This window comes from Callorhinus ursinus, unplaced genomic scaffold (assembly GCF_003265705.2).
Source record: "Callorhinus ursinus isolate GAN/ISIS: 27379988/994484 unplaced genomic scaffold, GSC_fseal_2.0 scaffold1, whole genome shotgun sequence".
NCBI lineage: Eukaryota > Metazoa > Chordata > Mammalia > Carnivora > Otariidae > Callorhinus > Callorhinus ursinus.
The window spans coordinates 61,225,455-61,252,332 of record NW_027397063.1 but is presented as its reverse complement, the minus strand read 5'-3'; the positions used below and the strand labels follow the sequence as shown (position 1 = coordinate 61,252,332).

Genomic DNA, 26,878 nt, shown 5'->3' with positions numbered 1-26,878 from the left:
AGATCTTGATCTCAGGGTCCTAGGATTGAGCCCCACATCAGGCTCCCTGCTCAGGGGGAGCCTGCTTCTCCCTCTCCCTCTGCTGCCCCCCTTGCACTAATAAATAAAATCTTTTTTAAAAATGGAGGAAGTCGAAGTCCTCTTTCAATACCAAAATTTAAACTAATTAAACACATTTTTCCTTACACAGGTCAGAGAAAATGTATTTGCCTACCAAGTTGTTTTGTTTTAACAGTTTCCATTTTTTTTTAAAGATTTTTTATTTATTTATTTGACAGAGAGAGATTGACAGCAAGAGAGGGAACACAAGCAGGGGGAGTGAGAGAGGGAGCAGCAGGCTTCCCACAGAGCAGGGAGCCCGATGCGGGGCTTGCTCCCGGGACCCTGGGATCATGACCCGAGCTGAAGGCAGTTGCTTAACTGAGCCACCCAGGTGCCCCAACAGTTTCCATTTTAAAGAGCTAGATGTTTCAGGGGGGACTGGCCCTGGTGGTACCGTGGTATTCCAACACCCATGGGTGAATGAAGCCTGTTTTGCTGGGCAAGGGACAACCTACAGACCACCCAGCCCTTCCAAGGCGGCAACCACCTCTCAGTGCCAGGGATGGTTTCCAGGCAAGACTGTGGACCCACTTTTGCCAGGTCTTCTGATTTTTCAAGAGGAGCTATCAAACAGAATTTGAAGTGAAATATTTTGATTTTTAAGTATTAGCAACTAATTTAAACACTGTGTAGACCAAATATATCTTCTGGTTATATGGCTTTGAACTCTCTTCTATGATTACATATTAAAATTTTCTGTATGGGGCGCCTGGGTGGCTCAGTTGGTTGGGCGACTGCTTTCGGCTCAGGTCATGATCCTGGAGTCCCGGGATGGAGTCCGGCATCAGGCTCCTTGCTCAGCGGGGATCCTGCTTCTCCCTCTGACCCTCTCCCATCTCATGTGCTCTCTCTCTCTCTCAAATAAATAAAATCTTTTTTATTTTTTTATTTTTTATTATTTATTTGAGAGAGAGAGAATGAGAGAGAGAGAGCATGAGAGGGAAGAGGGTCAGAGGGAGAAGCAGACTCCCTGCCGATCAGGGAGCCCGATGCGGGACTCGATCCTGGGACTCCAGGATCATGACCTGAGCCGAAGGCAGTTGCTTAACCAACTGAGCCACCCAGGCGCCCTCAAATAAATAAAATCTTTTAAAAAAAAACCATAAAAAAATTTTCTGCATGAATAAATAGAATCTTTAAAAAAAATAAAATTTTCTGTATGGAACTTGTTCTATTATTTGCCTTAAAGACCTTTGCTTGCAGTTCTGTTTACCATGTCCTCCTTGAAAGTCCCCCCTTTGTACTTTCTACTATGATCTATCAGCACAAGCACACTCTATTCCCAGTTGTGTTAAATCCTGGTGAGATGGAAGACAGAACATCTCCTAATGTTTGTTTCTCCTGCTTGGTTTCATTAAACCCTAAAATCAGTTTTTTTGTGAAACAGTTAGTTCCATGTATATCAGTCCCAGGGCTGATAAAGTTTGATAAAACTAGTTTAGCTGCTCCCTATGTTACATAACAAAGGCCTCAGAGTATTTCTCTCCACCAAGTCCCTGTAATTAAATATTCTGTCCTTTATGAGTCTAGGGATTCACGGGACCTATGCTTTTTACCCTGTGGCAGTGTTGATTCATTGAAAGCCCTTCTTTCCCTGACAAAAGGTTTATGATTTATTCATTTATTCATTATTTTTTTTACTATTTTTTTAAATTGTGGTAAAATATATATAACATCATCAATTCTGTCATTTTAATCATTTTCACCCATACAGTGCAGTGGTGTTAAGTATATCACAATGTTGTGCAACCATCATCACTACCTGTTTCCAAAATTTTTTATCACCCCCAAAAGAAATTCTATACCCATTAAGCAATAAGTCCCCAGTCCCCCTTCCCCCCAGCCCCTGGTAAACTCTAATCTACTTTGTGTCTGGATGAATTTGCCTATTCTACATAATTCATATAAGTGGAATCATACAATATTTGTCCTTTTGTGTCTAGCTTATTTCACTTAAAATAATATTTTCAGAGTTCACCCACATTGTGCCACATATCAGAACTTTATTCCTTTTTATGGCTGTATAATATTGAATACCATGTGTATTTCACATTTTGTTTATCCATCTGTTGGTAGACACTTGAGGTGTTTCCACATTTTGGCTGTTGTGAACAATGCTGACGTGAACACGGGTGTACAAACATCAGTTTGAGGCCCTGATTTCAATTCTTTTGGTATATATGATATGGGAAACAAAGGCAGAAGAAAAATTATTAAATTTTCTTACTACTTACAGCCTACTGTCAAGTCCTTGAAAGAGGCAGAGTGATATTCCTCTAGGGACTCAACTGCCTTGATGTTGACCCTTTGCTAAGGGCAAAAGGCAATCTTAGCCCGACACCCACCCCCAGGATCCTCTAAGTCTACCTTAACGTATAAAAATTCCTTTGGGGGCACCTGGGTGGCTCAGTCGGTTAAGCATCTGCCTTCAGCTCAGGTCATGATCCCAGGGTTCTGGGATCGAGCCCCACGTCAGGCACTATCTCTGTTTCTCTCTCTCAAATAAATAAATAAAACCTTTTTAAAAATATTTTTAAAAAATTCCTTTGGAGGGGCAGCCGGATGGCTCAGTCGTTAAGCGTCTGCCTTCAGCTCAGGCCATGATCCCAGGGTCCTGGGATAGAGCCCCACATCGGGCTCCCTGCTCTGCGGGAAGCCTGCTTCTCCCTCTACCTGCCACTCCCCCTGCTTGTGTTCCCTCTCTCGCTGTGTCTCTCTCTGTCAAATAAATAAATAAAATCTTTAAAAAAATTCCTTTGGAAATTTCCTTTCTCTCTAACCACCCCCCAAGATATGGCAATCGTTCCCCAAGCATATGACCCACCAATATATATCTGAAGGGTCTCATGACTTTATTATATGGTAATAAATGACCTTTTCCTAATAATAGCTATCCCCCTCAAGGTTCTGGAAACCTTGTTTCCAAAATTCCTTAGAGACTTACTCTATCCCTAACCCCCTCTCAACTTGAAGGTATATAATCACCACCCCTAATGACCCCATTGCAACTCTTTCTGCCCACAGGTCCTGTCCCCCGGCTTTAATAGAACCACCTTTTTGCACCAAAGACGTCTCAGGAATTTTTTCTTGGCCGTCGGCTTCAAACCCTAACGTCTTTCCTACATCATATACTTAGGAACGGATTTGCTGGGTAATATGGGAATTCTGTGTTTAACTTTTTGAATAATTACCAAACTGTCTTCCACAGCAGCTCTACCATTTTATATTCCCACTAGCAATATATGTGGGTTCCAGGTTCTCCACGTCCCTGCCAACACTTCTTTTCTTTCTTTCTTTTTTTAATTATAAAAATCATAGTATGGGAGAAGTAATCTCATTGTATTTCCCTGATGGTTAATGATGTTGAACATCTTTTCATATGTTTATTGGCCATTTGTCTGTCTTCTTTGGAAGAAAGAAGTCCTTTGCCCATTTTTTTAAATTTTGGGCTATTTGTTCACGGTTTGTGTTGTTAAAGTTTTGAAGCCCTCACCACTGGAGGTCACAGGCAGTCAGTCTGCAATTTTGAAGATTTTATTTACAACGTAGAGCTCCACTCAGTCTTAGATGACAGACTCTGGTGTTGAGGGCTTTTTTTTTTTTTTTAAGATTTTATTTGTTTATTTGACAGAGAGAGACACAGCAAGAGAGGGAGTACAAGCAGGGGGAGTGGGAGAGGGAGAAGCAGGCTTCCCGTGGAGCTGGGAGCCCGATGTGGGGCTCAATCCCAGGACCCTGGGATCAAGACCTGAGCTGAAGGCAGATGCTTAACAACTGAGCCACCCAGGCACCCCAAGAGCTGTCTGTTTTTAAATCCAGGACCAACTGGAAGAATAGATTGCTTGGCCATGGAGTTAGTCCCTCTGATCCTAAGGTAGGTGAAACAAAAACTAGAATAAAAATGAAAACAAAAGCAGGGGCACCTGGGTGGCTCAGTTGTTAGGAGTCTGCCTTCGGCTCAGGTCATGATCCCAGGGTCCTGGGATGGAGACCAGCATCGGGCTGCCTGCTCAGAGGGAAGCCTGCTTCTCCCTCTTCCACTCCCCTGCTTGTGTTCCTTCTCTCTCTGTCAAATAAATAAATAAAATCTTAAAAAAAAAGAAAAAAAGAAAACAAAAGCAGAGGATAAAATTTGGAGTCAATCTAGTTTACTATTCCTTACCCATCAGTTTAACAAAATATTTCTTGAGCACTTATATGCAACAAGCCCTGCGTTAGGTGCTGGGGATATAGCAGTCAATGAGATGGATGCTGTTCATACACGGGTAGAATAATGGTCCCCAAAGATATCCACACTCTAATCCTGGAGCCTGTGAATATGTTATATCACATGCCAAAAGGGACTTCGCAGATGTGGCTGAATTAAGGGTCTTGAGATGGAGAGATTATTCCGGATTATTTGGTAAACCCAATGTAATTACAAGGGTCCTACAAGAGGGAGGCAGGAGGATCAGAGTGAGCAAAGATGTGAAGATGGAAGCAGAGTGACACAGACATTTGAACACACTACACGGCTGGCTTTCAAGATGGAGGAAGAGGCCATGAGTCAAAGAATACAGTCTAGAAGTCGGAAATCTTAAAGTCAAGGGGTTGGCAGGAATGCGTTCCTCCCAGAAGCTCTAGTGAAGAATCTGCTTCCTTACCTTTTCCAGCTCATAGGCCTATCTAGACTGTTAAGATAATAGGTTTGCATTGTTGTAGGCACTAAGTTTGTGGTAATTTGTTACAACAGCAATAGGAAACTAACACAATTCCTTATCCCCCCATCAAGGACACTGGCATGGTGGGCAGCAATCAGCAGACCTGGGTCTGACTCTGTGTTCCATGCCCTGTAGCTATGTGACTTGGGACAAGTTACTTTATCACACTGAGACTCGTTTTCCATGTCAATAAAATGGGGATAGCAATGTTTGACTCACAAAGTTGTGAAAATTAGAAACTATGTGAAACAGCTGGGGTAGAGGAGGCTCTTAGTAAGTGGAAGCTATTATTCTTTCCATCACTATTTTGTTTTTACAGCTTTCCTTTAATTAGGCAAGGAGATAGGAGACCAGAGACACAGACCCCATTTAGAAGCAGGATGTTGGAAGGGGGAAGGGATTACAAAATGCTTAGGTGGGAGTAGTTAAAGGAGGTTCTATTCCACAGAACCAGGCAGCAGCCCTGGCTGTCCTTTCTCTCTCCCTTCTACTCTCAGTGGCACAATCCTGCTCTTCAACCTCCAGGTTTCACACTCAGGATTTCTCTTGGCCTATCTCCTTTATCCCCATCAAGCCATGATTCTTTTTCTCCATCTCATCTCACCCAGAGGCCAACCCACTGTTTTGGTTATCCTTCTCAGTCTTGACGCCGGTCATTTTGGTTATATTTGCTCATATTTGGTCATTTTTGCTTTCTTTATGTAGCACTGATACCCAGTCTAGATTGGGTCTCCAGTTCTTGGTCACAAATTGTAATGACTGTGTCTTCCTTGCTCACAATGGAGAGGCTCCAGCAGCCGTGTCTGCACTGTGTATCTCATTTCCGCTGGCTCTAATAACTCATTGGCTCAGGATGGACAATTGCCCAAGTTAGGAATGGGGATTTGTGATCTAGACCACCCTGACTCAGAAATGGTTAGAACCATAAGCATCAATCACTTTCTCAGGAGGCTGATTAACAGCCATATTCCACCAGGGGAGGGGGAGGAGAGGAGAGAAGAACCCAACAGACTTGTAGGGAGATGTCCCAATGACATTGCAGTTCCCACTTCTAGCCCTTTCCTGCAGCTCTACTGTATTCTTGTATTCCAATTTTATGAGATAACCCTATACATATCCTTATACATAATTTACATACATAGAATACACATATACGTGGATATGTATGTAGAATATACATGTACGTGTTGAGATAAATTTCTAGGCCCAAGATGGAGCTGCTCCTGGCCAGGGTGCCATGTCAGCAAAAGGAATATAGGTAACTTTCCTGTCTCTGTAAATGTTCTGCATGCCCAGAAATATGGTATATCCAATCAGCTGATTTCCAAACACCAAGCCAACTCTGGGCTTTATGCTTATTTCCTTGTTTTTTCTTACCCCGAGTGAGGTTGACTATGTGGCCCCAGTCAGTCAGATACTTTCTATTTTGTTTCTGCTTTTTCTTTATCTTATAAAAATTTCCTGCCTTCCTCCCATTTTTCAGTTCTCTGGACCCTTGGGAATGGTGACTGCTTGTTTCATGAAGTGTGAAATAATGTTTGTTTATATCACTTAAATTGTCTTCTTTAATCATTTTTAACATAGATATACATAAAATTCTCAATTTTCCCCTCAGCCAACTTTAATTGAATTTTGTCATGGTGACCAAAGGGCTTCAGCCAATGTATAAATAAAGATCTTTAAGAATAGCAAGCTCCATCCAGGATTAAGACTAGAGGAAAACCATTTAATACAAATGCTGCCTGGTGCCTTATGCTCATCTCATTTTATTGCTGAGCCAGAGGCCTGAAAATCTTGATGACCAAAGTCCTCTATCATCAAACACCTTCATCCAGGAGAAAGTCTATGAAAAACGACACCACGTGATCATGGCCAACATCAAGCACTGAAAGAAGCATCATATCCTTTCTTTCTTGAAATGTATCCAAAGAAAAGATAAGTACAGGACGTCCATAGCCATGGCCAGCTAATCTTAATTTCTCTTCATGTATAAGAAAAAGAAAAAAGGGCAGTAAAAACAATGTCCTCAGGGTTTCTTTCTTTCCTTCTCTCCTCCTTCTTCTTTTCTCACAGGCCCAACTTAGCCTGAAAAGAGGCACTTTTGAGTGAAGATTCTCTCGATGGATGTGGACATTAATGTTCCAAATGACTTGTGGGTTGTCATGTTCCCACTAGGCCAACTCACCAAAGCAGGTGGGTCCTACCAGATGTTTTGGTGGCCAGGACCCTGCTAGGAAAGACCCAGAGAATGGGAGGGACTAATGAATGACGAGTACCTGCTTTGGGCCAGGCATCTGGCTTCTCTTCATTCCTCATAGTCATCCAATGAAGTGGGTAGTATTTTTCCCATTCGACAGATAAAGAGCTGGGGTTCAGAGAGGACAAGTAACTTGTCCAGTATCTTATAGGTAAAATGCGATGGGTTCCATCTCAGTCCAGAGCCTGCAATTTTTTACTATACCAAGCACAGCCTTTAACTGAGAAGTTCCTCATTCCCAGGAAAAAAAGTTGTAGAGGGCGCCCGGGTGGCTCAGTGGGTTAAGCAACTGCCTTCGGCTCAGGTCATGATCCTGGAGTCCCGGGATTGAGTCCTGCATCGGGCTCCCTGCTCAGCGGAGAGTCTGCTTCTCCCTCTGACCATCCCCTGCCATGCTCTTTCTCTCTCATTCTCTCTCTCTCTCAAATAAATAAATAAAATCTTAAAAAAAAACTTAAAAAAAAAAGTTGTAGAGTTTCCCACTAGGCCTGAGACAGAATTCACAGTACAGCCTGTGTCAGGAAAATGATCTGAATATTCACCCAGTAGGCTTTCTGTGGTTCTGTTACTATGGATTCAGGTTTCCACTCTCAGTTGATCCATAACCACCTTCTGAGGTGTTCAGTAAGAACATGAAAGGAACATGAAAGGTAGTTAGATGGACAGGGCCTTAGACTGGGGGGCCAACAACCCAATGTTGGGTATACATCTCTGCTTCTGATTCTCATGCCTTTGTTCCAAGTCTCTAACATGGGAATACTAATTCCAGTTCATTCCACCTCACAAAGGACAAAGAGCAGGTGAATTCTCTGCCAAAGGTGAGTCTGCAGGTGAGCCAACACATGCAGTGATCCACCCAAAGGCCCCTCTCACCCTTAGCAACAACCCTGTGATGGCAAAATAAGTAGCAGATTTGGGGGCACCTGGGTGTCTCATTCGGTTGGACATCTGACTCTTGATTTCGGCTCAGATCATGATCTCAGAGTTATGAGATCAAGCCTCACATGGAGCTCTGTGCTTATGGCGGGAGTCTGCTTGAGATTCTCCCTCTCCCTCTGACCCTCCCCCTCTCGTGCGTGCACACTCTCTCTCTCAAGTAAATAAACCTTAACAACAACGACAAAAAAGAAATAGCAGATTGGAAAGTCAGGCAGGTGCCTCCTCCTGATGTCAATCCTCCTCACCTACCTATATACTAAAAGAACTGCCCTTCCCTGGGGGCAGGGGAGGGACCTGGCAAGACAAGCCAAACCGCCCAAGTCTTATCTAGGTCACCTTGAAGCAGACTAAGCAAAGCTTCATCCCAGCACGGCTCCCTGAGCACAAGACAAAAGGACAGGGATGAGAGTAAGCAGCAGGGAAATATTCATCACCGCCCGTGGCCTCCCACAGCACACTGCTATCAGTGTCTTACCATTTTTTTCTTTTCATGCTTGTCTTTCCCTGACCGCATGTAAGTGACTTGTAGTCAGGGATCCTCTCCTGTTACAGAAGAAAAATACGAACACATTTTTTCTTGTTAAATAACAATAAAAACATCCCAGAAGAGACTGAAGGCCTCCTTGACCCCTTCGGTTCCAGCACCTCCGATCCCAGTCCACACCCGGGGGGTAACCTCTGTCAGTAGGATGAACGTAGATACTTTTTCTGTGTATTTCACTGAATGGTGTCGTATACACACTTAACTCATACAAATCCAGTTTTAGCCAAAACAGAACAAAACAAGACTCTGAGCACGAAATAGCAATTTAAATAGTACCATTCTACACACTGAGTCAGTCAATGGCCTGGAGAAATGTAGGGTGAATGACATAATAATCCCTCAGTGAAAAACCAGGTCCCTCGGGCGCCTGGGTGGCTCAGTCGTTAAGCGTCTGCCTTCGGCTCAGGTCATGATCCCAGGGCCCTGGGATTGAGTCCCACATTGGGCTCTCTGCTCAGCGGGAAGCCTGCTTCTCCCTCTCCCACTCCCCCTGCTTGTGTTCCTGCTCTTGCTTTCTCTCTCTCTGTCAAATAAATAAATAAAATCTTAAAAAAAAAAAAAAAAAGAAAAACCAGGTCCCTCAATTGTCCTGTGCTTCTGAGAATGGGACCATTTCACTATCCACGGGGATGATTTAAAATATTTTCAAAGATAATTCTGCTATTATTTGATTTTTGCTCTAAACACTAACTTAACACTAGCCTTTTTTTTCTTTAACAAGCTTTATTTATTTATTTAAAAAATTTTTTTATTATGTTATGTTAGTCACCATAGAATACATCACCAGTTTTTGAAGCAGTGATCCACGATTCATTGTTTTCATATAACACCCAGTGCTCCGCGCAGTACGTGCCCTCCTTAATACCCACCACAGGGCTAACCCATCCCCCCACCTCCCTCTCTTCTAAAACCCTCAGTTTGTTTCTCGGAGTCCATAGACACTAACTTTTGAACCCAACTCCTATTAAAAGTACCGCAGATACCCACTCCGGCTCCATGACATTACCGTGATGCCCAGAGCAAGTCCTGAAATATAGTGACAAAGTCAATTCACCTATTGGGATCCACAAAATGGAGGCTGGCCCCGTGGCCCAGCACACCTGAGTCAACCTTCAATTAGGGAAACACTTCACTGCTTAAAAAACCTAATACCAATCACAATCTTCCAATTCAGCTTTAGCTAGTTTATCTTACACTAGAAAATAGGACCTGCTGGCCTTATAAAGAAATTCCCAAACTCCTCCTAGCCTGTTTTCTCGGTGCCTCTTTTAACACCCTGTACAATTTGCTCTTGCCCGAAATCCCTTGGCAAGAGTGCTTCCCTGCTTGTGAGGCCCTGTACCCCCCCAATCCACAGATTGCCTTCCCTTGAAGAAAGGACAAACTCATTACTATATTTAGTTCTGTCATTTTAACAATAGGAATGCTCTGAGGGGCGCCTGGGGGTGCTCAAGTCAGTTTGATGTAGGTAAAATATAGGTGAGGTATGGTACAGTGAGGTCCGGAGCCCACGGCCAAGAAAGAATTCTTGAGATTCCTTTGGTGCAAAATGGTGGGCGGTGGGGTTTTTTCCCCTATTTAAAGATTTTATGTATTTATTTGAGAGAGAGACCACAAGCTGGGGGAGTGGCAGGCAGAGGGAGAAGCAGGCTTCCCGCTGAGCAAGGAGCCCCATGTGAGACTCAATCCCAGTACCCTGGAATCACCACCCGAGCAGAAGGCAGCCGCCTAACTGACTGAGCCACCCAGGCATCCCAAAATGGTGGTTTTATTAAAGCATGGTGCTACAGGATTTTTTCTCCATCAGTCCCTGCAGTTCTTGGTCATGCTGCTTTGAAGAATGAAGAGATCCACCAGACGGTGGTGGGCAGCGAAGCAAGGTTCTCACAAGGTTCACGAGGTTCATTGAGGAATAGCAAAGTGATAGTACAAAGCTCCCGAGGAGGAAGAGGACCCAAGAGGGTTGCCACTGGAGTTTCTAAGACTTCTAAGTCTTAAGGGTTTTTATGGGCTTGTTGGTGGGCTGTTTCATTCTGATTAACCCTTCATGAGCTCGTCATCCGATCAGGTTTTTGCCATCTATCTATCCCGTGGGAGAGGGTGGCGGGCTCCTTCCAGGGTGGTGTAAAATCCTTTTAAGGGTGGTTTCCTCTTAGGGTGGGGGATAGCTTGTCCCTGCCGGCCTGCCTTCCAACTATCCTTCCTCACAGGGACAGGACCCATGGGCAGAAAGAGCTGCACCAGGGTTGTGAGGAGCAGTTGATTATATATTATGGGGTTGGGGGAGGTAAAGAAAAAGGGAGGTGTCAAAAAGACTTTCACACGCTAAAGGAGACCCTCAGGATACTGGAGGCCTTGCTATTATCAAACCAAGGTTGTTTTTTTGCTCTAGCAAAAGCATTAACATTAAGATAGTTGGAAGTTTCCTGGAAGAATGTTACAGATGTCTCACCCAGGAGTGTGGGGGAGGGTGTCAGGGTGTCAGCTTGTGCTTTGTCCTCAGCTAGTATCAGGTTAAGCGTCTGACTCTACATCTCAGCTCTGGTCTTGATCTCAGGGTTGTTAGTTTAAGCCCCACTTTTGAGTTCCACACTGGGCATGGAGCCCACTTAAAAAAAACTAAGATTGATTCCTCCCCATCGGGCTCCCTATCCAGCGGGGAGCCTGCTTCTCCCTCTCCCACTTACCCTGCTTGTGCTCTCTCTCTCTCACTCAAATAAATAAATAAAATCCTAAAAAAAAAAAAAAAACAAACCAAACAGTAGGAACTTTCTGAAATGTTTCAGGACAGAGGAAAAGAAAGAAGGAAGGATCCTGGACTGGGTGGACCTTACAGGCGAAGCAAATCTTGGCTACAGATTATGCTGAGTAATGGTATTTCTGACTTGGCTGAGATGCTATTCAGAGGGAAACACCACTCTGCAAATGTGTAATATGGGCCTTCAACAGTGGCCATTTGGAGGCTGTCCTTTGGCCCAGAAAGTGTGGGCCCAGAAAGTCTGCTCTGAATGTGGCATCATGCTAATCGGGCCTCCATCAGCAGAAATGGGCTGACCCCTGTCCACATGAACTCCGTGATACCAAATTCCGACTTGAGCCAGATGTACTTTCTTTTCCACAGATGCACTTTAAAGGGAATGGGCCTGGCTGTATTTTCTCTCAAAACCAGGAGAACTTGGGGCCTTACTCCCCTTACGTTCTTGGGTATCTGGTCTCCCTGCGGGTACTAGGCATTTTCATAGTCCTGACTGATGATTGCTATCAAATCTCTCCTCCCTCAAAGCTCTTCCTTAATTCAGAGTTTCACTTTATGTCAAATATTGTTTTTTGGACATTCTGAGCAATGATTTTGCAATGGTGAATGCCTTGCAAAGGAGGAGAGGAGAAGTGGGTGACTGATTCTTACAATGTTAAAAGTCATCCTGGAGGGGCGCCTGGGTGGCTCAGTCGTTAAATGTCTGCCTTTGGCTCAGGTCATGGTCCCAGGGTCCTGGGATCGAGCCCTGCATCGGGCTCCCTGCTCGGCGGAGAGCCTGCTTCTCCCTCTCCCACTCCCCCTACTTGTGTTCCCTCTCTTGCTGTGTCTCTCTCTGTCAAATAAATAAAATCTTAAAAAAAAAAAAAAGTCATCCTGGAGTTGGCACATCAGCTCAGAATTGCCAGATAATTCCCCTTCAGATCTAGCCATCTGACAGAAACAGCCACGCCGAGAGAACGGCCAAGCTCTTGCCCAGCTGTTCCTGGGGTGGGTTGCTAAATACCCATTTTGTGAGGTTTTTAGCCCCAGTGAAGGCTTCAGAGCCAGAGTTGTTCATCCCTTGGAGCAGGATAGAAAGTGGGGATTAGAAAGGCTGTTAGAAATAATCTAATCCAGCCATGTCATTTAGATTTTCATTTTTAATTCTTTCAATTTACAAATGAAGAATTTGAGGCTGCAAAAGGGGAAGTTTCTGGTTTGAGAACACACATTTGCTTTAGTGAAAGAGGGGAAATGAGAACTCAGGCCTTCTCACTTCTAATTCAGTGTTCCTTCCTCAACACCATGCTTTGGAAGTGCTGGGTGAAACAAAATTAAACCATGTTCTTTATCACCAGACTTCTAGTCTTCAATATGGTCATATCACCAGACTTTTGAGTCTTTAATATGCTCATATTTAACATTTCTTTCTTAGAGGGGAATATATTTTTCACACATTCCCAGACGTTTTTGACCAGATTACTTTTTTAATACAATGTCTATTTACATTCTCCAAAAGAAGATTAAAGGATTCTTCATAACAGCTTAGGAAATACTGCCCTACACCATGCTGTTATTGTTAAGTGCTACGCACAAAAAATCACCTATACATAATCCCTACAACCCATGGAATGCAGCACTGATGTTGAGACCCAGGATACTCAGCTGCTGGCAAACATCATCTGTTGTTCTAAATATCAGCAATGAGCTCTGCATCTCAAAATACAGAAGTGTAGAGCTGCTGGCAAACATCATCTGTTGTTCTAAATATCAGCAATGAGCTCTGCATCTCAAAATACAGAAGTGTAGAGCACCTGGGTGGCTCAGATGGTTAAGCGTCTGCCTTCGGCTCGGGTCATGATCCCAGGGTCCTGGGATCGAGTCCTGCATTGGGGTCCCTGCTCTTTGGGAGCCTCCTTCTCCCTCTGCCTCTCTCTCTCGCTCTCTCTCTCTCTGTCTCTCATGAATAAATAAATAAAATCTTAAAAAAAATACAGAAGTGTATGTGGTGGGAAAGGAGGAACATAGGCAGTGCAAGGGTTAATAGTCAGCTCTTCTCTGACTCCTCTCAGCATATCTGGGGTTTAGGGCTGGTCAGCCTTCATTCAACATGCAATGATTGTGTTTCTGTGAGGTGTCCTAGATTCTTGGCTTCAAGGACATCACAGTTTGGTAGGGCAACAAGCACATAAGGGAATGAGCGCTGCGGTAGATGCAGTGGCAGGAACATGTACAAGGCAAAGGTAAAGCGAAGAGGAGGGACAGAGTGAAACCTTAGGTCTTGCAGAAGGGGACGGGGCCAGTGGCTAGGACCACTTGCCAGAGGAATCCCTTTCATTGGGTGTTAAGGCTCAGTAGGGATTTACTAGATGGCAGAATGGGCTGAGGAAGAGAGAACAGCATGTACAAGGGCAGAGAAGGGGAAAACAACATGGTTCTTGGGGTTGGCATAGGAAATTGGGTTGTTTTGGGGGTTTTTTGGTTTTGTTTTTGAGATTATTATTGGTGGGAAGGGGAGAGTCACAGGGTTAATCAGCAGGGATCTGAGGCTGACGAGCCTTCTGCACTAGGCTGAGGTGTTTGAACTTCATCTGTGAGTTGGCCCAGTCTGCCTCCATAAATACCTGCCATTCTGCGAGCATGTGAGGGTCAGCCACCTCCTCAGGTCAACTAAGATTCCAAACCGCCATGTCAATAGATGGCATTTTGAGGTATGGGGCTTCAGAGAGAGAGACTGGCTGGGACTGAATTTCACAATAGCCTCTTCTCCACATACAATTTAAGAATGGAACCATAATGCCCACATGCAGCCAAAAAAGCCACATTGTTCGAGATGCAAGAATTTAGAGACAATCCATCCTCATAATTTTTTTTTTGTAGTTAAGGTAACTTAGTCTCTGAATAGTGAGGTGGTATAGCAAAACATATCAGCAGCAGAACCAGGATGAAACACCATGTCTCGTATGCCCAGGAACAGAATTTTTAAAAATTTGCAGTTAAGTTACCCAAGCCATGAGAAACATCATCAAGTTTGTGCCCATTTATTCATTCAGCATGCATTTGTTCATTCTCTTCTATAAATTTGGCTTTAGGAACTGAGGATTCGTGGATGACAAAACCTGGTATCTGTCCTAGAGGAGCCCAAGTCAAAAGATAAGGACATGACACCATGGAAGACTCTGGTGGCTCTGGTGACTGAGAGTATGCTGGGTGAAATGGGATGGTCCCGACCATGACTTTAGCTGATTGTTGTCTGAATATTGGCTCAAGGTTTCTTCCTTAAGAATTTTTTCAAGAGGCCAGAAAACTAGATTTTTGAGGAAAACATTCTGATTTTTAAAACACTGTAAGGCCAGGGTGCCTGGGTAGCTCAGGTCACGATCTTGGAGGCCTGGAATTGAGCCCTACATTGGTCTCTCCGCTCAGCAGGGAGTCTGATTCTCCCTCTCCCTCTGCCACTCCCCCTGCTTGTGGTCTCTCGCTCTCTCTATCTCAAATAAATAAAACCTTAATAAATAAATAAATAAAATACTCTAAGGCCCAAATGAAATACATTTGCAAGTGAATTTGACTTACTGCCTCTATTTTGTGATTCCTATTCTAGGCAATTATTCTTACTGTATTGCTGAAAGATCTCCCAGGGGGCTTGTTAAAAATACAAAACTCTTGGGGCACCTGGGTGGCTCAGTCATTAGGCAGCTGCCTTCGGCTCAGGTCATGATCCCAGGGTCCTGGGATCAAGCCCCGCATCAAGCTCCCTGCTCAGCGGGAGGCCTGCTTCTCCCTCTCCCACTCCTCCTGCTTGTGTTTGCTCTCTTGCTGTCTCTCTCTCTCCATCAAAATAAATAAATAAAATGTTTAAAAAAAAAAAACAAAACTCTTGACTACATCCCAATACATTTGGAATCAATAGGGCTGGGTTGGGATCCTTGAATCTCTGCTTATCATAAACACTTCCAATGTAGGTGGTCCACAGACCACATTTTAAGAAACCCTGATCTAGCTGCCTGTTTCCCACTTAGGAGCTTTCATTTCATCCCCTCTTAATCCAGGGTCCCCAGCAGTGGATTTAAATTGTTGATTCGATGGCGCTATAGTTCAGTTAGGAAACACTGTTCTGGAGGTCAGGACTCATACATTCCGTTCATTTCAGTGTTGACAAGTCTCTCATGCAAACTCGAAGAGGGAACAGCAAAGACAAACAGAGGTAAAGGGCAGAAATGCATAGATAGCTTGTAGGAGGCTGGAGACAGGGAGAAAGCCAGAAAGGGAGAAGGGGGTGGGGGGACTCAGGAAGTTGAAGTTAACTGCTGCATTCAGTGGGGGTGTGGGCTTCAGAAGGATCACCCACTATTACACACTGACTGTAATCCCTGTTCCTAGCTCTCAGCTGCTTATCTAGTTAGATACTTCATCCATCAGGAGATGGCCCAGGAACCTATTAGAGGTGAAATGATTTTCCAGTTGCAGCAACAGGCCTTCCTCCCTCTGAGTAGACCACCTGATTTATCTTTTGTTAAAGATTTTATTTATGTGAGAGAGAGAGCACGCATGAGAGAGCACGTGCACAGGGGCAGAAGAAGAGGGAGAAGCAGACTCCTTGCTAAGCAGGGAGCCCAATGTGGGGCTCGATTCCAGGACCCTGGGATCATGACCTGAGCTGAAGGCAGACGCTTAACAACTGAACCATTTATTGAATAGATGTGGTTTAACCACTTGGGAGCTATGCAGCCTTGGCAAATCACTTAATCTTCTAGAGTCTTAAGATTTCTTTATCTGGGGGTGCCTGGGTGGCTCAGTCGTTAAGTGTCTGCCTTTGGCTCAGGTCATGATCTCAGGGTCCTGGGATCGAGCCCCGCATCGGGCTCCCTGCTCCGCGGGAAGCCTGCTTCTCCCTCTCCCACTCCCCCTGCTTGTATTCCCCTCAAATAAATAAATAAAATCTTCAAAAAAAAAGATTTTTTTATCTGCTCAAGAAGGTAATGATACCTCCTCCATAAGGCTGTTAAGAGAGCTAAATGAGATAATGTATGTAAAAGCATTTAGCATAGCACCTGGCTGATAGGACGTGATCAGTAATTTTTTTCAGAGCTAAAAAAGGGTTTAAGAAGTTATCTGTCCCAGCCCCCTGCTTTCACCATCAAAAACAATTAAGCCAGTCTCCTCATGCCACAGGATCTGAATACCATTTTAGATTTAAGGAAGAAGATGATAGCGACACGCCTCTTTCTGGGGATGCACACTAGATGGGATTTCAGTCCAAAGAAGCAACCCTCTGAAGGGCAAGGTCTCCCAGAGTGCACTCTTCCTGGGCTGCACCTAGTAGGTGAGAAGAATTTGCATATGAAAGTCACATGCTTTTTTTACTTAGACTCTCATGAAATAATAAACACTCCAGACTTGCACCACTCTCTAAATCAGGAAAGAGGGGGCACCTGGCTGGCTCAGTCAGTAGAGCAGGTGACTCTTGATCTCAGGGTTGTGAGTTTGAGCCCCATGTTGGGTGTGGAGCCTACTGAAAAAATAAAAGAAAAAAGAATTTATTAAATAAATAAATCAGGAAGGAAAAATGAAACAGAATCAATGGTCCCAGACTGGTTGTATTTCAAGGAGAGGATGTTCTTTCTTTCTTTTTTTTTTTTTAAAGATTTTATTTATTTATTTGACAGAGAGAGACACAGCGAGAGAGGGAACACAGGGGGAGCAGGAGAGGGAGAAGCAGGCTTCCAGTAGAGCAGGGAGCCCGACGCAGGGCCAATCCCAGGACCCTGGGATCATGACCTGAGCCGAAGACAGACGCTTAACTGACTGAGCCACCCAGGCACACCTGCAGTCCTCTTCTTAAATGATGTCCAGGTGTATCAGTGGATGTGCCGAGTGCAGATGACATACCCCCTTCTGTGCCCACAGGAGCCCCTGCCTACGTGCCCATACTCTTTCCCACTCAGCACCAATGCAGTCACAAATTGTTCTCAACACAACACATCTGATGGATTAGCTGACCAAGAGCGGAACCTATCCCTGCAGTTGGTAGTGTGGGGGCTTTGGAAACAGGCAGCTCTGTATTCAAACTTCAGCGTCAGCGCGTACTAATTGTGTTGTCTTGGGAAGATCCCTTGTACTGCTTGTACTCTTGAGCTTCCATTTCCTCATCTGTAGAATGGGACAATCTTCACAATGACACTGCCAGGGTGGTACTATTACTATTCCCATTTTATAGTATGAAGTGTTTTTTTGTGTGCTTTTTAAAAAGATTTTATTTATTTATTTATTTGTCAGAGAGAGAGAGAGAGAGAGAGCGAGCGAGCACAAGCCGGGGAAGTGGCAGGCAGAGGGAGAAGCAGGCTTCCCGCTGAGCAGGGGCCCAACGAAGGGCTCAATCCCAGGACCCCGAGATCATGACCTGAGCAAAAGGTAGACGCTTGATGACTGAGCCACCCAGGCGCCCCATGTTTGTTTATATTGAAGTAATCTCTACACCCCACATGGGGCTTGAACTCATGACCCTGAGGTCAGGAGTTGCACACTCTTCCGAATGAGCCAGCCAGGTGCCCCATTTTCCCCATTTTAAAAATGAGAAAAACTGAGGCACAGACAGGGCAAGCAACTTGCCCAAGATCATGAAATAGAAAGAGGGAGAGCCAGAATTCAAAGCCAGAGGTCTATTTTTCAGAGCCCATTCTAGTAACTGTCAAGCTACTCTCCTCTTAGGCTGATCAAATGCTGCCTAGGAGCTAACAAGCACAAAACTGCCAGACTTAGGTGACATATTTAATAGAGAGTTGATTAAGAGACATATTCCATTGGCTGACACTTTAGCTCTGGCTAGAGACAGTTTGTCTTAAAATAAGAAAAGCTGTAGTGGAAAGACCTGCTGGATTTGAGCGTATAAAATCTCACATCATATTCAAACTATTTGGCCAAGAATCTGGCTCTTGAAAAGCGACTCATCTGATAATGGAAATATAAGAGTCAGAGATCACTTGACTAAGTAGCCCAAACTCCTCTGAATAAAAGATGTACCATGAGCGAATGTTGCTAAAGTCACCATCCATTGCCAAGATGATTGCATAGTGATTGAGACACAGGTTAAAAGAAAGTAAATTGTAACTTAAGACTGAGCCATTGTAAGTGGGCTAATATTTGTAGAACCCTTAGCACAGTGCCTGGCACCTAGTAAACACAATTTAAATGTTTCGTAAATAAAGAAAATATAGCCAGGTGGGTGTGGGAGGAGACCTAGTTAGAAGCAACCATGCTGGGTGCCAGTTGAACTTCTTTTCACATCCCGCCCCACCCCCCCGCACTGGCCTTAGAAAAACCATTTCATTTCTGAACCTCCGTTTTCCTGTCTGTTAAGTAAAAATTACAACAATAACTAACTCAAGAGGATTGTTTTAAGAACCAAAGAGACAGTGAGATATTAGGGATGAAAATATGTCATTTATAAGCTATAAAGCACGATAAAAACATCATTACTATTTCTAATATCCCAGTTCAGAATTACAAGCAAAAGGACTGGAGAGATGTCCTGAGGCAGAGAATCAGATTTCTGGTGCCGGTGCCCAGGATTGTCTGCCCTTCTCCCAGCCCCCTCCCTGGCACAGACCCACCCCTATCCGCAGGCCCAGCCAAGTAGGGAGTAGAGGAGGGTCCCCAGCACCCAGAGTTGGAACACAGAGTGCTCTCTCTCCCTTGCTCACAGAATCAAGGCTGTACAGAGTTCTTGAGTTAAGTGAACAGCACATCTAGTGTGCCAGGTTGTCTGCATTCGGGGTTAGATAGACTTTTGGGGACTGCCCTGAGAACCTGATGACCCAATGTAACCTCATTTCTCTGGGCACTGGCATTGTGAGTTTTGCACAATTGGCTTTATAAATACACTTTGGAATACAGAGCCTGCTCTAACAGTGGGGACTGCTTGTATAGAACCAAATGGAACTGCTTGAACTATGGTGCATACTTCTGAAAAGAATATAAAAACATGGCATTACTATAAACTGTGAGATATTACCCCAAAGAGGATTCCCTTTTCTTTTTCTTTTTGCCTTTCCTTGTTTTTTGGTTTGTTTTTGTTTTCATTTTCTTTTACTGTTTGGGAGAGAGCCATAGTTACCTATTGATTTGTCTCTAGGATTCAATTCATGGGGAAAACCAAAGTGACTCAACAATTCTAGGGATGCCGTGTGTAGGAATCAGCTGCCACAAGGAGTAAAAAGCAATATAAAACCACCAAGGAAACGTACAACGAAAAGGTGATGAGGAGTGGCTGGCTGGCTGGCTCAGTCAGTAGAGAATGCAACTTCATCTCAGCTTGCGAGTTTGAGTCTCACGTTGGGTGTAGAGAATACTTAAAGATAAAAATGTTTTTAAAAAATAAAAGGGGGCGCCTGGGTGGCTCAGTCGTTAAGCGTCTGCCTTCGGCTCAGGGCATGATCCCAGGGTCCTGGGATCGAGCCCCGCATCGGGCTCCCTGCTCCGCAAGAAACCTGCTTCTCCCTCTCCCACTCCCCCTGCTTGTGTTCCCTCTCTCACTGTGTCTCTCTCTCTGTCAAATAAATAAATAAATAAAATCCTAAAAAAAAAAATAAATAAATAAAAGGTAGTGGGGCGCCTGGGTGGCTCAGTTGGTTGAGCCACTGCCTTCGGCTCAGGTCAGGATCCTGGAGTCCCGGGATCGAGTCCCACATGGGGCTCCCTGCTCGGCAAGGAGTCTGCTTCTCCCTCTGACCCTCCCCCCTTTCATGTGGTCTCTCTCTCTCTCTCTCATTCTCTCTCTCAAATAAATAAAATCTTTACAAAAATAAAAAATAAAAGGTAGTAAGGAAAAAGGTTTCATAAGGCAAATGAATTCAAGAGGGGAGCAGAAACCTACAGCTCATGGGGACACTTTACAAATATAGCTTTTAATCAACTTCCCAGTATGCCATCAATAGAAAAGATCAGATGATTTCTGTCTAGAAATATTTAGACCAAATTTTTTTATCAGAAATAATGTGAATTTTGGTTTTTGTTTTTTTTTTTTTTTTGTAAGCAGGCTCCACACCAGCATGGAGCCCAACATGGGGCTCAAACCCACGACCCTGAAATCAAGACCTGAGCTGAGATGGAGTCACATGCTTAACCGACTGAGCCCCCCAGGTGCCCCTAATGTGAGAAATTAATTGACATCAGATGTTATTTTCTTTTCATTCCTCATCACTCTAGCAGGTAAGTATTCATAACTCGTAACAGATTAGAGAACTGATCTGTAGAGATGGTATGTAGTTTGTTCATGGTGGAGCAAATACAGCATGGTGGAGCAAGGATTCAGACTCAGAATTGTCTGACTTTAGTCCGTGGTCTTTCAACAGCACCATGTCATCTCCACCACACAGCTCTATGAAAGAGCCATGCTATTGAATTTGCAAAAGGTAGAACGGAAGAGAATCAGTCTAGAAAGTAGAATAGAATTTGGTTCTCATAGATTTAATAGGGGAGAACTGAGAATGATACCTTCACCTGTCTGACAACTGATGGACATTTTATCTGGGAGATGCTGGTCTTTCTGGTCCTCTTATTCATAGAAGAGTCACCATATATTCATAGAAGAATCACTCATATATTCAACATATATTTATTGTGTCACACATTTCTCGGGCAGTAGGGATAGAAAGACAAGAAATAGCGCTACGCTTCATAACTTACATGTATGAGATTTATATTTTCTATATATCAAAGATACCTAGCTGCCCTGTGGGGCTCACTTTCCAGTGGGGCTGTAGGGGACCAATTATAAGTGCACTTTAGGTACTCTACTAGAAGCATGGAGGACATCAAGAGATCAGCGCTTTGGTCAGCATCAGCTATTATTCCTTTTTTTTTTTTTTAAGATAGTAGAATACCATTTCTTTTTTCTTTTTTTTTTTTTAAAGATTTTATTCATTTATTTGTGTGAGAGAGAGAGAGCACAAGCAGGGGAAGGGAGAAGCTCCCTGCTGAGCAAGGAACCCAATATGGGGCTCGATCCCAGGACCCTGAGATCATGACCTGAGCTAAAGGCAGACGCTTAGCCTACTGAGCCACCTTGGCGTCCCGATCAGCTATTATTCCTAAGGCAAATTTACACACATATGCAGATAAGGCATTCTAGGGGAACTAATTTTCATCATGCTTGGAACACTTTCATATTTCAAAATTATGTTGGCAACAGGTTTATACAATAGAGACCCCCATACCTGTGCCAGCCTGGGGTGAAAACTAAATCAGAATGGAGTGACTGAGATTGGGCTCAAATCCTGAGATGATTCTGATCTCCCAGAGACATAGGATATCCCAGCTGAATTACCCAGATGTGTTCCAAATGTCACAGAAGATCTCGTGGAACTGAGGACTACAGGTGGACTTTATCATTGTGAGCAGGGCCATCCTTAGGAGGGTCTGAGCCTGAGACTGGGTATGGGACCCCTCTTCCCCTAGCCCAATATTTTCATATATGTGAATATGGTTTAAAAGATCAAGTACAGCCTAAAATAAACTTCAGGAACTAAAAGATATAAGCATTAGAAGAATTGTACACTTGTTCATACAGGACTTTATTCATTCATCCGTTCAATATTTAGCATCTGATAGGGTCTGTCAGTGGAATATGAGATGAATACACCTCTCCGCTCTCAAGAGCATGCATTCTATTTGGGCAGACACGTGTGAACACAGCTTTGGGCAGAGCATCCTAAGAGCCCAGAGAGGCTGTTGGAACAAGCCGGCTTAACTTTTCTGAGGGTAAAGAGGGATGGTGATGCTCAAATTTGATTTTGAGAAAAGGGCAGAGGTACTGAAAGCAGAGAGCAGAGTAAGTGCAAAGCCCCATAGCTGTGGGGGAACGCGCCAGGTTCAGGGGATTGATAGAAGTCACGTGTGGCTGGCAGGCAGCATTCAGGCCCTGGAGCCAGGGCTGCCGAGGAGAACAGGGACAGATCATGAGGGCCACTGCACAGGCCAAGGAGCTTGGCACTTAATGAATAAATAATGTGGAACAAACCACAAGAAAGCTTTAATTCCCAATGTGCCACGATCATGTTTGCATTTTTGATAATCACAGAGAACGCAGTGAGAACAATTATAAAAGACAAGAGCAAAGGAAAGGGACTACTTGGAAGTCTATAGTGATAACTTGACAAAAGTAATATGAAAGCATTTTCACTATCCGATATTTAAATAATACAGAAGCTATTTCAGGAACAACACATTATCCTCCTAATGGATATTTAGGTTGTTTCTAATGTTTTTTATTATTAACTATGACTATGCTTGTATAGGTGTTCAATAAATTGCTTATGAAAAACATTACTTCTCGAAATAGTCTTTTAAAAAACTAGATGCCCACCTTCTTGGCATGGCTAAATCGATTTTTGGAGCATTAAAGGATGGATGAGATGGTAAGATAACTCTAACTTTGCTTTAGGCCCAATTAATATCAGCCGAAATATGACTGAACCCAGGACTACGGAGAACAACACTAGTCTATCCGAATCCAGTCAGAGATGGGGAGGGACTCTTCACAGCTCTTGCTCTGGACTCAATGTTTGTGTCCCCCCAAAAGTCGTATGTTGAAAGCCTAACTCCCAATGTGATGGTATCAGGACATAGGGCCTTTGGGAGGTGATGAGGTCCTGAGGTCATAGCCCTCATGCATGGGTTAGTGTTCTGATAAAAGAGACCCCAGAGAGCTCCCTTGCCCCTTCTGCCAAATGACGGCACAGTAAGAAAATGGTTGTTTATGAACCAGGATGCGGGCTCTCGCTGGACACTGAATCTGCCAGTGCCTTGACCTTGGACTTCTAGGCTCCAGAACTGTGAGAAATCAGTGTTGTTTAAGCCACCCCGTCTATATGATTTTATCAGAGCAGCCCAAATGGATTAAGACAGCTCTCATGGATACACTTGGGAAGAGACAGCACAGGGGTGGAAATGTGATATATTTTTCCTAGGAAGGCTTGCACCTAAGCCGATGCTCCAGGCAGCATTCAGGAGGTGGTGTCCCACCAAATGACCACCACTGCTACTGGTGGTTGGCTGTAAGCCTTGGTCCTAGAAGATCGTTGACTTACAACAAGGCCCTCCCCTTGCCCCCCTCTGTGGCAACTCTCTTACTAATGGTCTTTTAATCATCAAAAAAACTGAAACCCTAGGGATGCCTGGGTGGCTCAGTTAAGTGTCTGACTCTTGATTTCAGCTCAGGTCATGATTTCAGGGTTCTGGGACTGGAACCTCATGTTGAGCCCTCCACTGGTCCCCACACTCAGCAGGGAGTCTGCTTGAGGATTCTCTTCCTGTTCCTCTGCCCCTCCCCCGGCTAGCACACACATGTTCTCTTTCTCTAAAATAAATGAATAAATCTTAAAAGAAAAAACTGAAATCCTTATAAGGTCTGAGGTCAGATTTGTTTGGGGTCACACCTTCCTTGGGTTTTGTATTAACCCCATCTCTCACAGATTGGTGTTTATTCTCTGCCTAAGCCCTACAGAGATGAAGAGTTCCCAGTATCTTCCTTATAGACTCATCTTAGGGTTCCCCATACTTTCATAGGCAGGAATATACCGCAAAGCTCCCACCTAAAAGCTGAGCTCAGTTTTCTTGGTTCAACTGTTAAAGACAAGGATAAGGACAGGAGGTCAGTTGTGATATTAGAGTTATGACATCGCGGACTATGGAACTCAAGACAGGCATAGAAGCTTTTGAGCACTGGATTAGACTAGAACTGTCTGCAAAGCTTCATAATCTAGCAGGTTAGTATGTGCAGATTTAGTATGTTCTCCTAGTTAGTCACATAATTAAACAATTCTCTTACCTGAGAAAACAGAAGACTCCTAAGAAATATCTTAAAACCATAGTGGGGGGGGGTCCATGTTTGTCTGTTTCAAATGACTACTAGCCCATACTTAAGAAAGATATCTCTTTTTTTTTTATAAGATTTATTTTAAAGTATACCCAACATGGGGCTCAAACCCACAATCCCGAGATGAGTTGCAAGCTCCACCGACTGAGCCAGCCAGATGCCCGAAGAAGATACCATTTTCTCTAATTCGCAGAAGAGAAAAATTGTGGGAAAGGACAATGGCATGTTCAAAGCAGATTTAGCCAAAGAGATTTTAATCTACCTGCAACTATGTTCTCATGGACAGGTTACTCTAAAGCCCTCCCTTCTCATATCCCTTTTTCTCTTGACTGATGGAGAAGAGAAGAGCCCAGTCCTCTTGCCTGTGTTCCAGTTGGCTGTCTCTCATATCTCCAAATATTTGGGATATTTGGGACAGCAGAGACTATACTGTTTCAGCTCAGTCACTGGCTTGTTGGATGAGTATTTAAAATTAAGGCTGCTAGGCCCTAGGGTAGGGAAAGACTACAGCCACAGGATTTCAGCCAAATTGCTAAATCATCCTTCTGAAATAGGTGGAGAAATACAAACTGGATGAGAATGGATATGATCTGCCACACCAGAGTTCTGATTGACTGGATCCATGTGAATCCAGAGGGCAGACTCTCCTCAGGCTCAGTCCTGGTCAAAATTTTGCCCATGACTTGAATGAGTACAACAGTGACAACCTGATGAGTCTGTAGCTGACCTGAAGCCAGAGGAGACAGTGAGTAGAGAGGATATCAGAATCAGAATCCAAAGAGAGCTCAACAGGCTGGAGCAACGGGGAGAATCCGACAAGATGAAAGTTGACAGGGAAAAAAGCCAAGTACACAGGTCCTAGGTGAGAAGATGGGCATCTTGTAGCATATACGTAAAGGACTTAAGACGAGGTTAATGTACAAGAACAGAGAGATGTGCTAAGATGATTAAAGGCTATAATTATAGAAGCATAATGTCAACATTAAGGGAGGTGATTGACCTGATCCACTTTATACTAGTGTGGCCACATCTACAAATTTACTTCTCAGATTCTAGGCACACCCTGTAAGAAAACAAATATTAAGAGATATACAGGACAGTAAAAGCACTTGAAATCATGTCTTAAAAGGAATGGCCAAAAGAATTCAGTATTTTACCTAGAATCAAAGATTTTTATCTAAAAGAAAAACATTGATGGTGAAATGATTTCTGTCTTGAAATATCAGGAGCTCTGACACGCCAATCTGGAATGAAGTTGGGCCATTTGGCAGGGACATTTTGGGAGGAAGGCATCCCTCAGAGAATGATAGAATAGATGATAACCCAGGTTGCTTCCAGTTCAAAGAGGCTGTGGCCTTGTCCTTCTGGCACATCACAGGACCCCTATGTGTCTTATTTCCTCATGTATAAAATGATCTCTGAGCAGAACTCTGATCTCCAAGTTCTTTTTCTGCTTGAACAGACTGTATTTCTGTATCTCTTTTTCTTTGAATTTTCCCACAAGGCTGGGTACAGATGGGAGTTAATACAGACTTGTTTCCAGTTTACCTCGTTCCGTTAAATGAGAGCAATGGGAAACTCCAGGGAAGGCTACGTGAAGAGAGAGAACCTGCTGTTACAATTGAATTGTGTCCCTCCAAAATTCATATGTTGAATTCCTAACCCCCAAAGTACCTCAGAATGTCTCAGCATGTGACTGTATTTGGAGATAGGGTCTTTTTTAAAAGACCCTAACTAAGTTAGAATAGGTTATATGAGAGGGCCTAATCCAATACGAATGGTGTCCTTATTAAAAGAGAAAATTAGGGTATGGACAGGTCCGTGAAGACACAGAAAGGGGATGGCCATCCACAATCCAAGGAGAGAGGCCTCAGAAGAAACCAACCCTGCCAACACTTTGATCGCAAACTGCTAGCCTCCAGAATTATGAGAAAATGGGTTTCTGTTACTCAGGCCACCTAGTCGATGGTGCCCCGTTACAGCGGTCCTAGCGGACTTGTAGACCTGCTATTTTCACATCTCCTCACACAGGGTAGGGAGAAGAGGAGTGGAATGTTTTGTTTATGAAAACCTCTTCCAAAAGTGTCAAACTATAGGGGTGCCTGGGTGGCTCAGTTGGTTAAGCATCTGACTCTTGATTTGGCTCAGGTCACAATCTCAGGGTTGTGAGATCAAGCACTGCATCAGGCTCCATGCTGGGCATGGAGCCTACTTAAGATTCTCTCTCTTCCTCTTCCTCTGCCCCTCCCCCTGCCCCCACTTCCTTGTTCTCTCTCAAAAAAAGAAAAAAAAAAGTGTCCAATTTTAAGGACACTGCCTGGATTTATCCTTAGATTTCATCCATCCTTCTCAGAAATATGAAGCCTTTTCTTTAGTTGCAGATTTTTGCAATTAGAACGGACTCTACACCACAGATCCCAAATTGGTGACTCAAACCAGTTGAATGTGGTCACAAACATGGTCTGTTTTGGTCCCCACATATTAAATTTTCTTTTATATATAGTGGCAAATAATTAAAAATTGAGGGGCTTTCACATTAAAGCCCATATCTCTGCTTCTCTTAGAAAACCAGGAGACTCAGCATCAGTGGGCCTTCCCTGCAATAGTCTGTTGGAGTGAAGTAGTGGTCCTCTCTTTAGATGGGCCATATATTCTCCACTTACTACAGTCCCCCCTGGACTACTGCATTCATTTACCTGACCCTGTTCAGCATTTGTATCTG

At 43.8% G+C, this 26,878-nt stretch overlaps 1 protein-coding gene across 1 annotated transcript in view; it reads left to right on the top strand.

Annotated features, from left to right (window-relative positions):
- The window catches only part of LMLN (leishmanolysin like peptidase), a 114,813-nt gene extending 100,066 nt beyond the window's left edge, over positions 1-14,747 (top strand). The window contains exon 17 of the mRNA XM_073894757.1: positions 14,372-14,747. Within this exon, the coding sequence (XP_073750858.1) occupies positions 14,372-14,436 (65 nt within the window). The 3' untranslated portion in view covers positions 14,437-14,747. The remainder of the gene's footprint in view (positions 1-14,371) is intronic.
- The last annotated feature ends 12,131 nt before the right edge of the window (positions 14,748-26,878 follow it).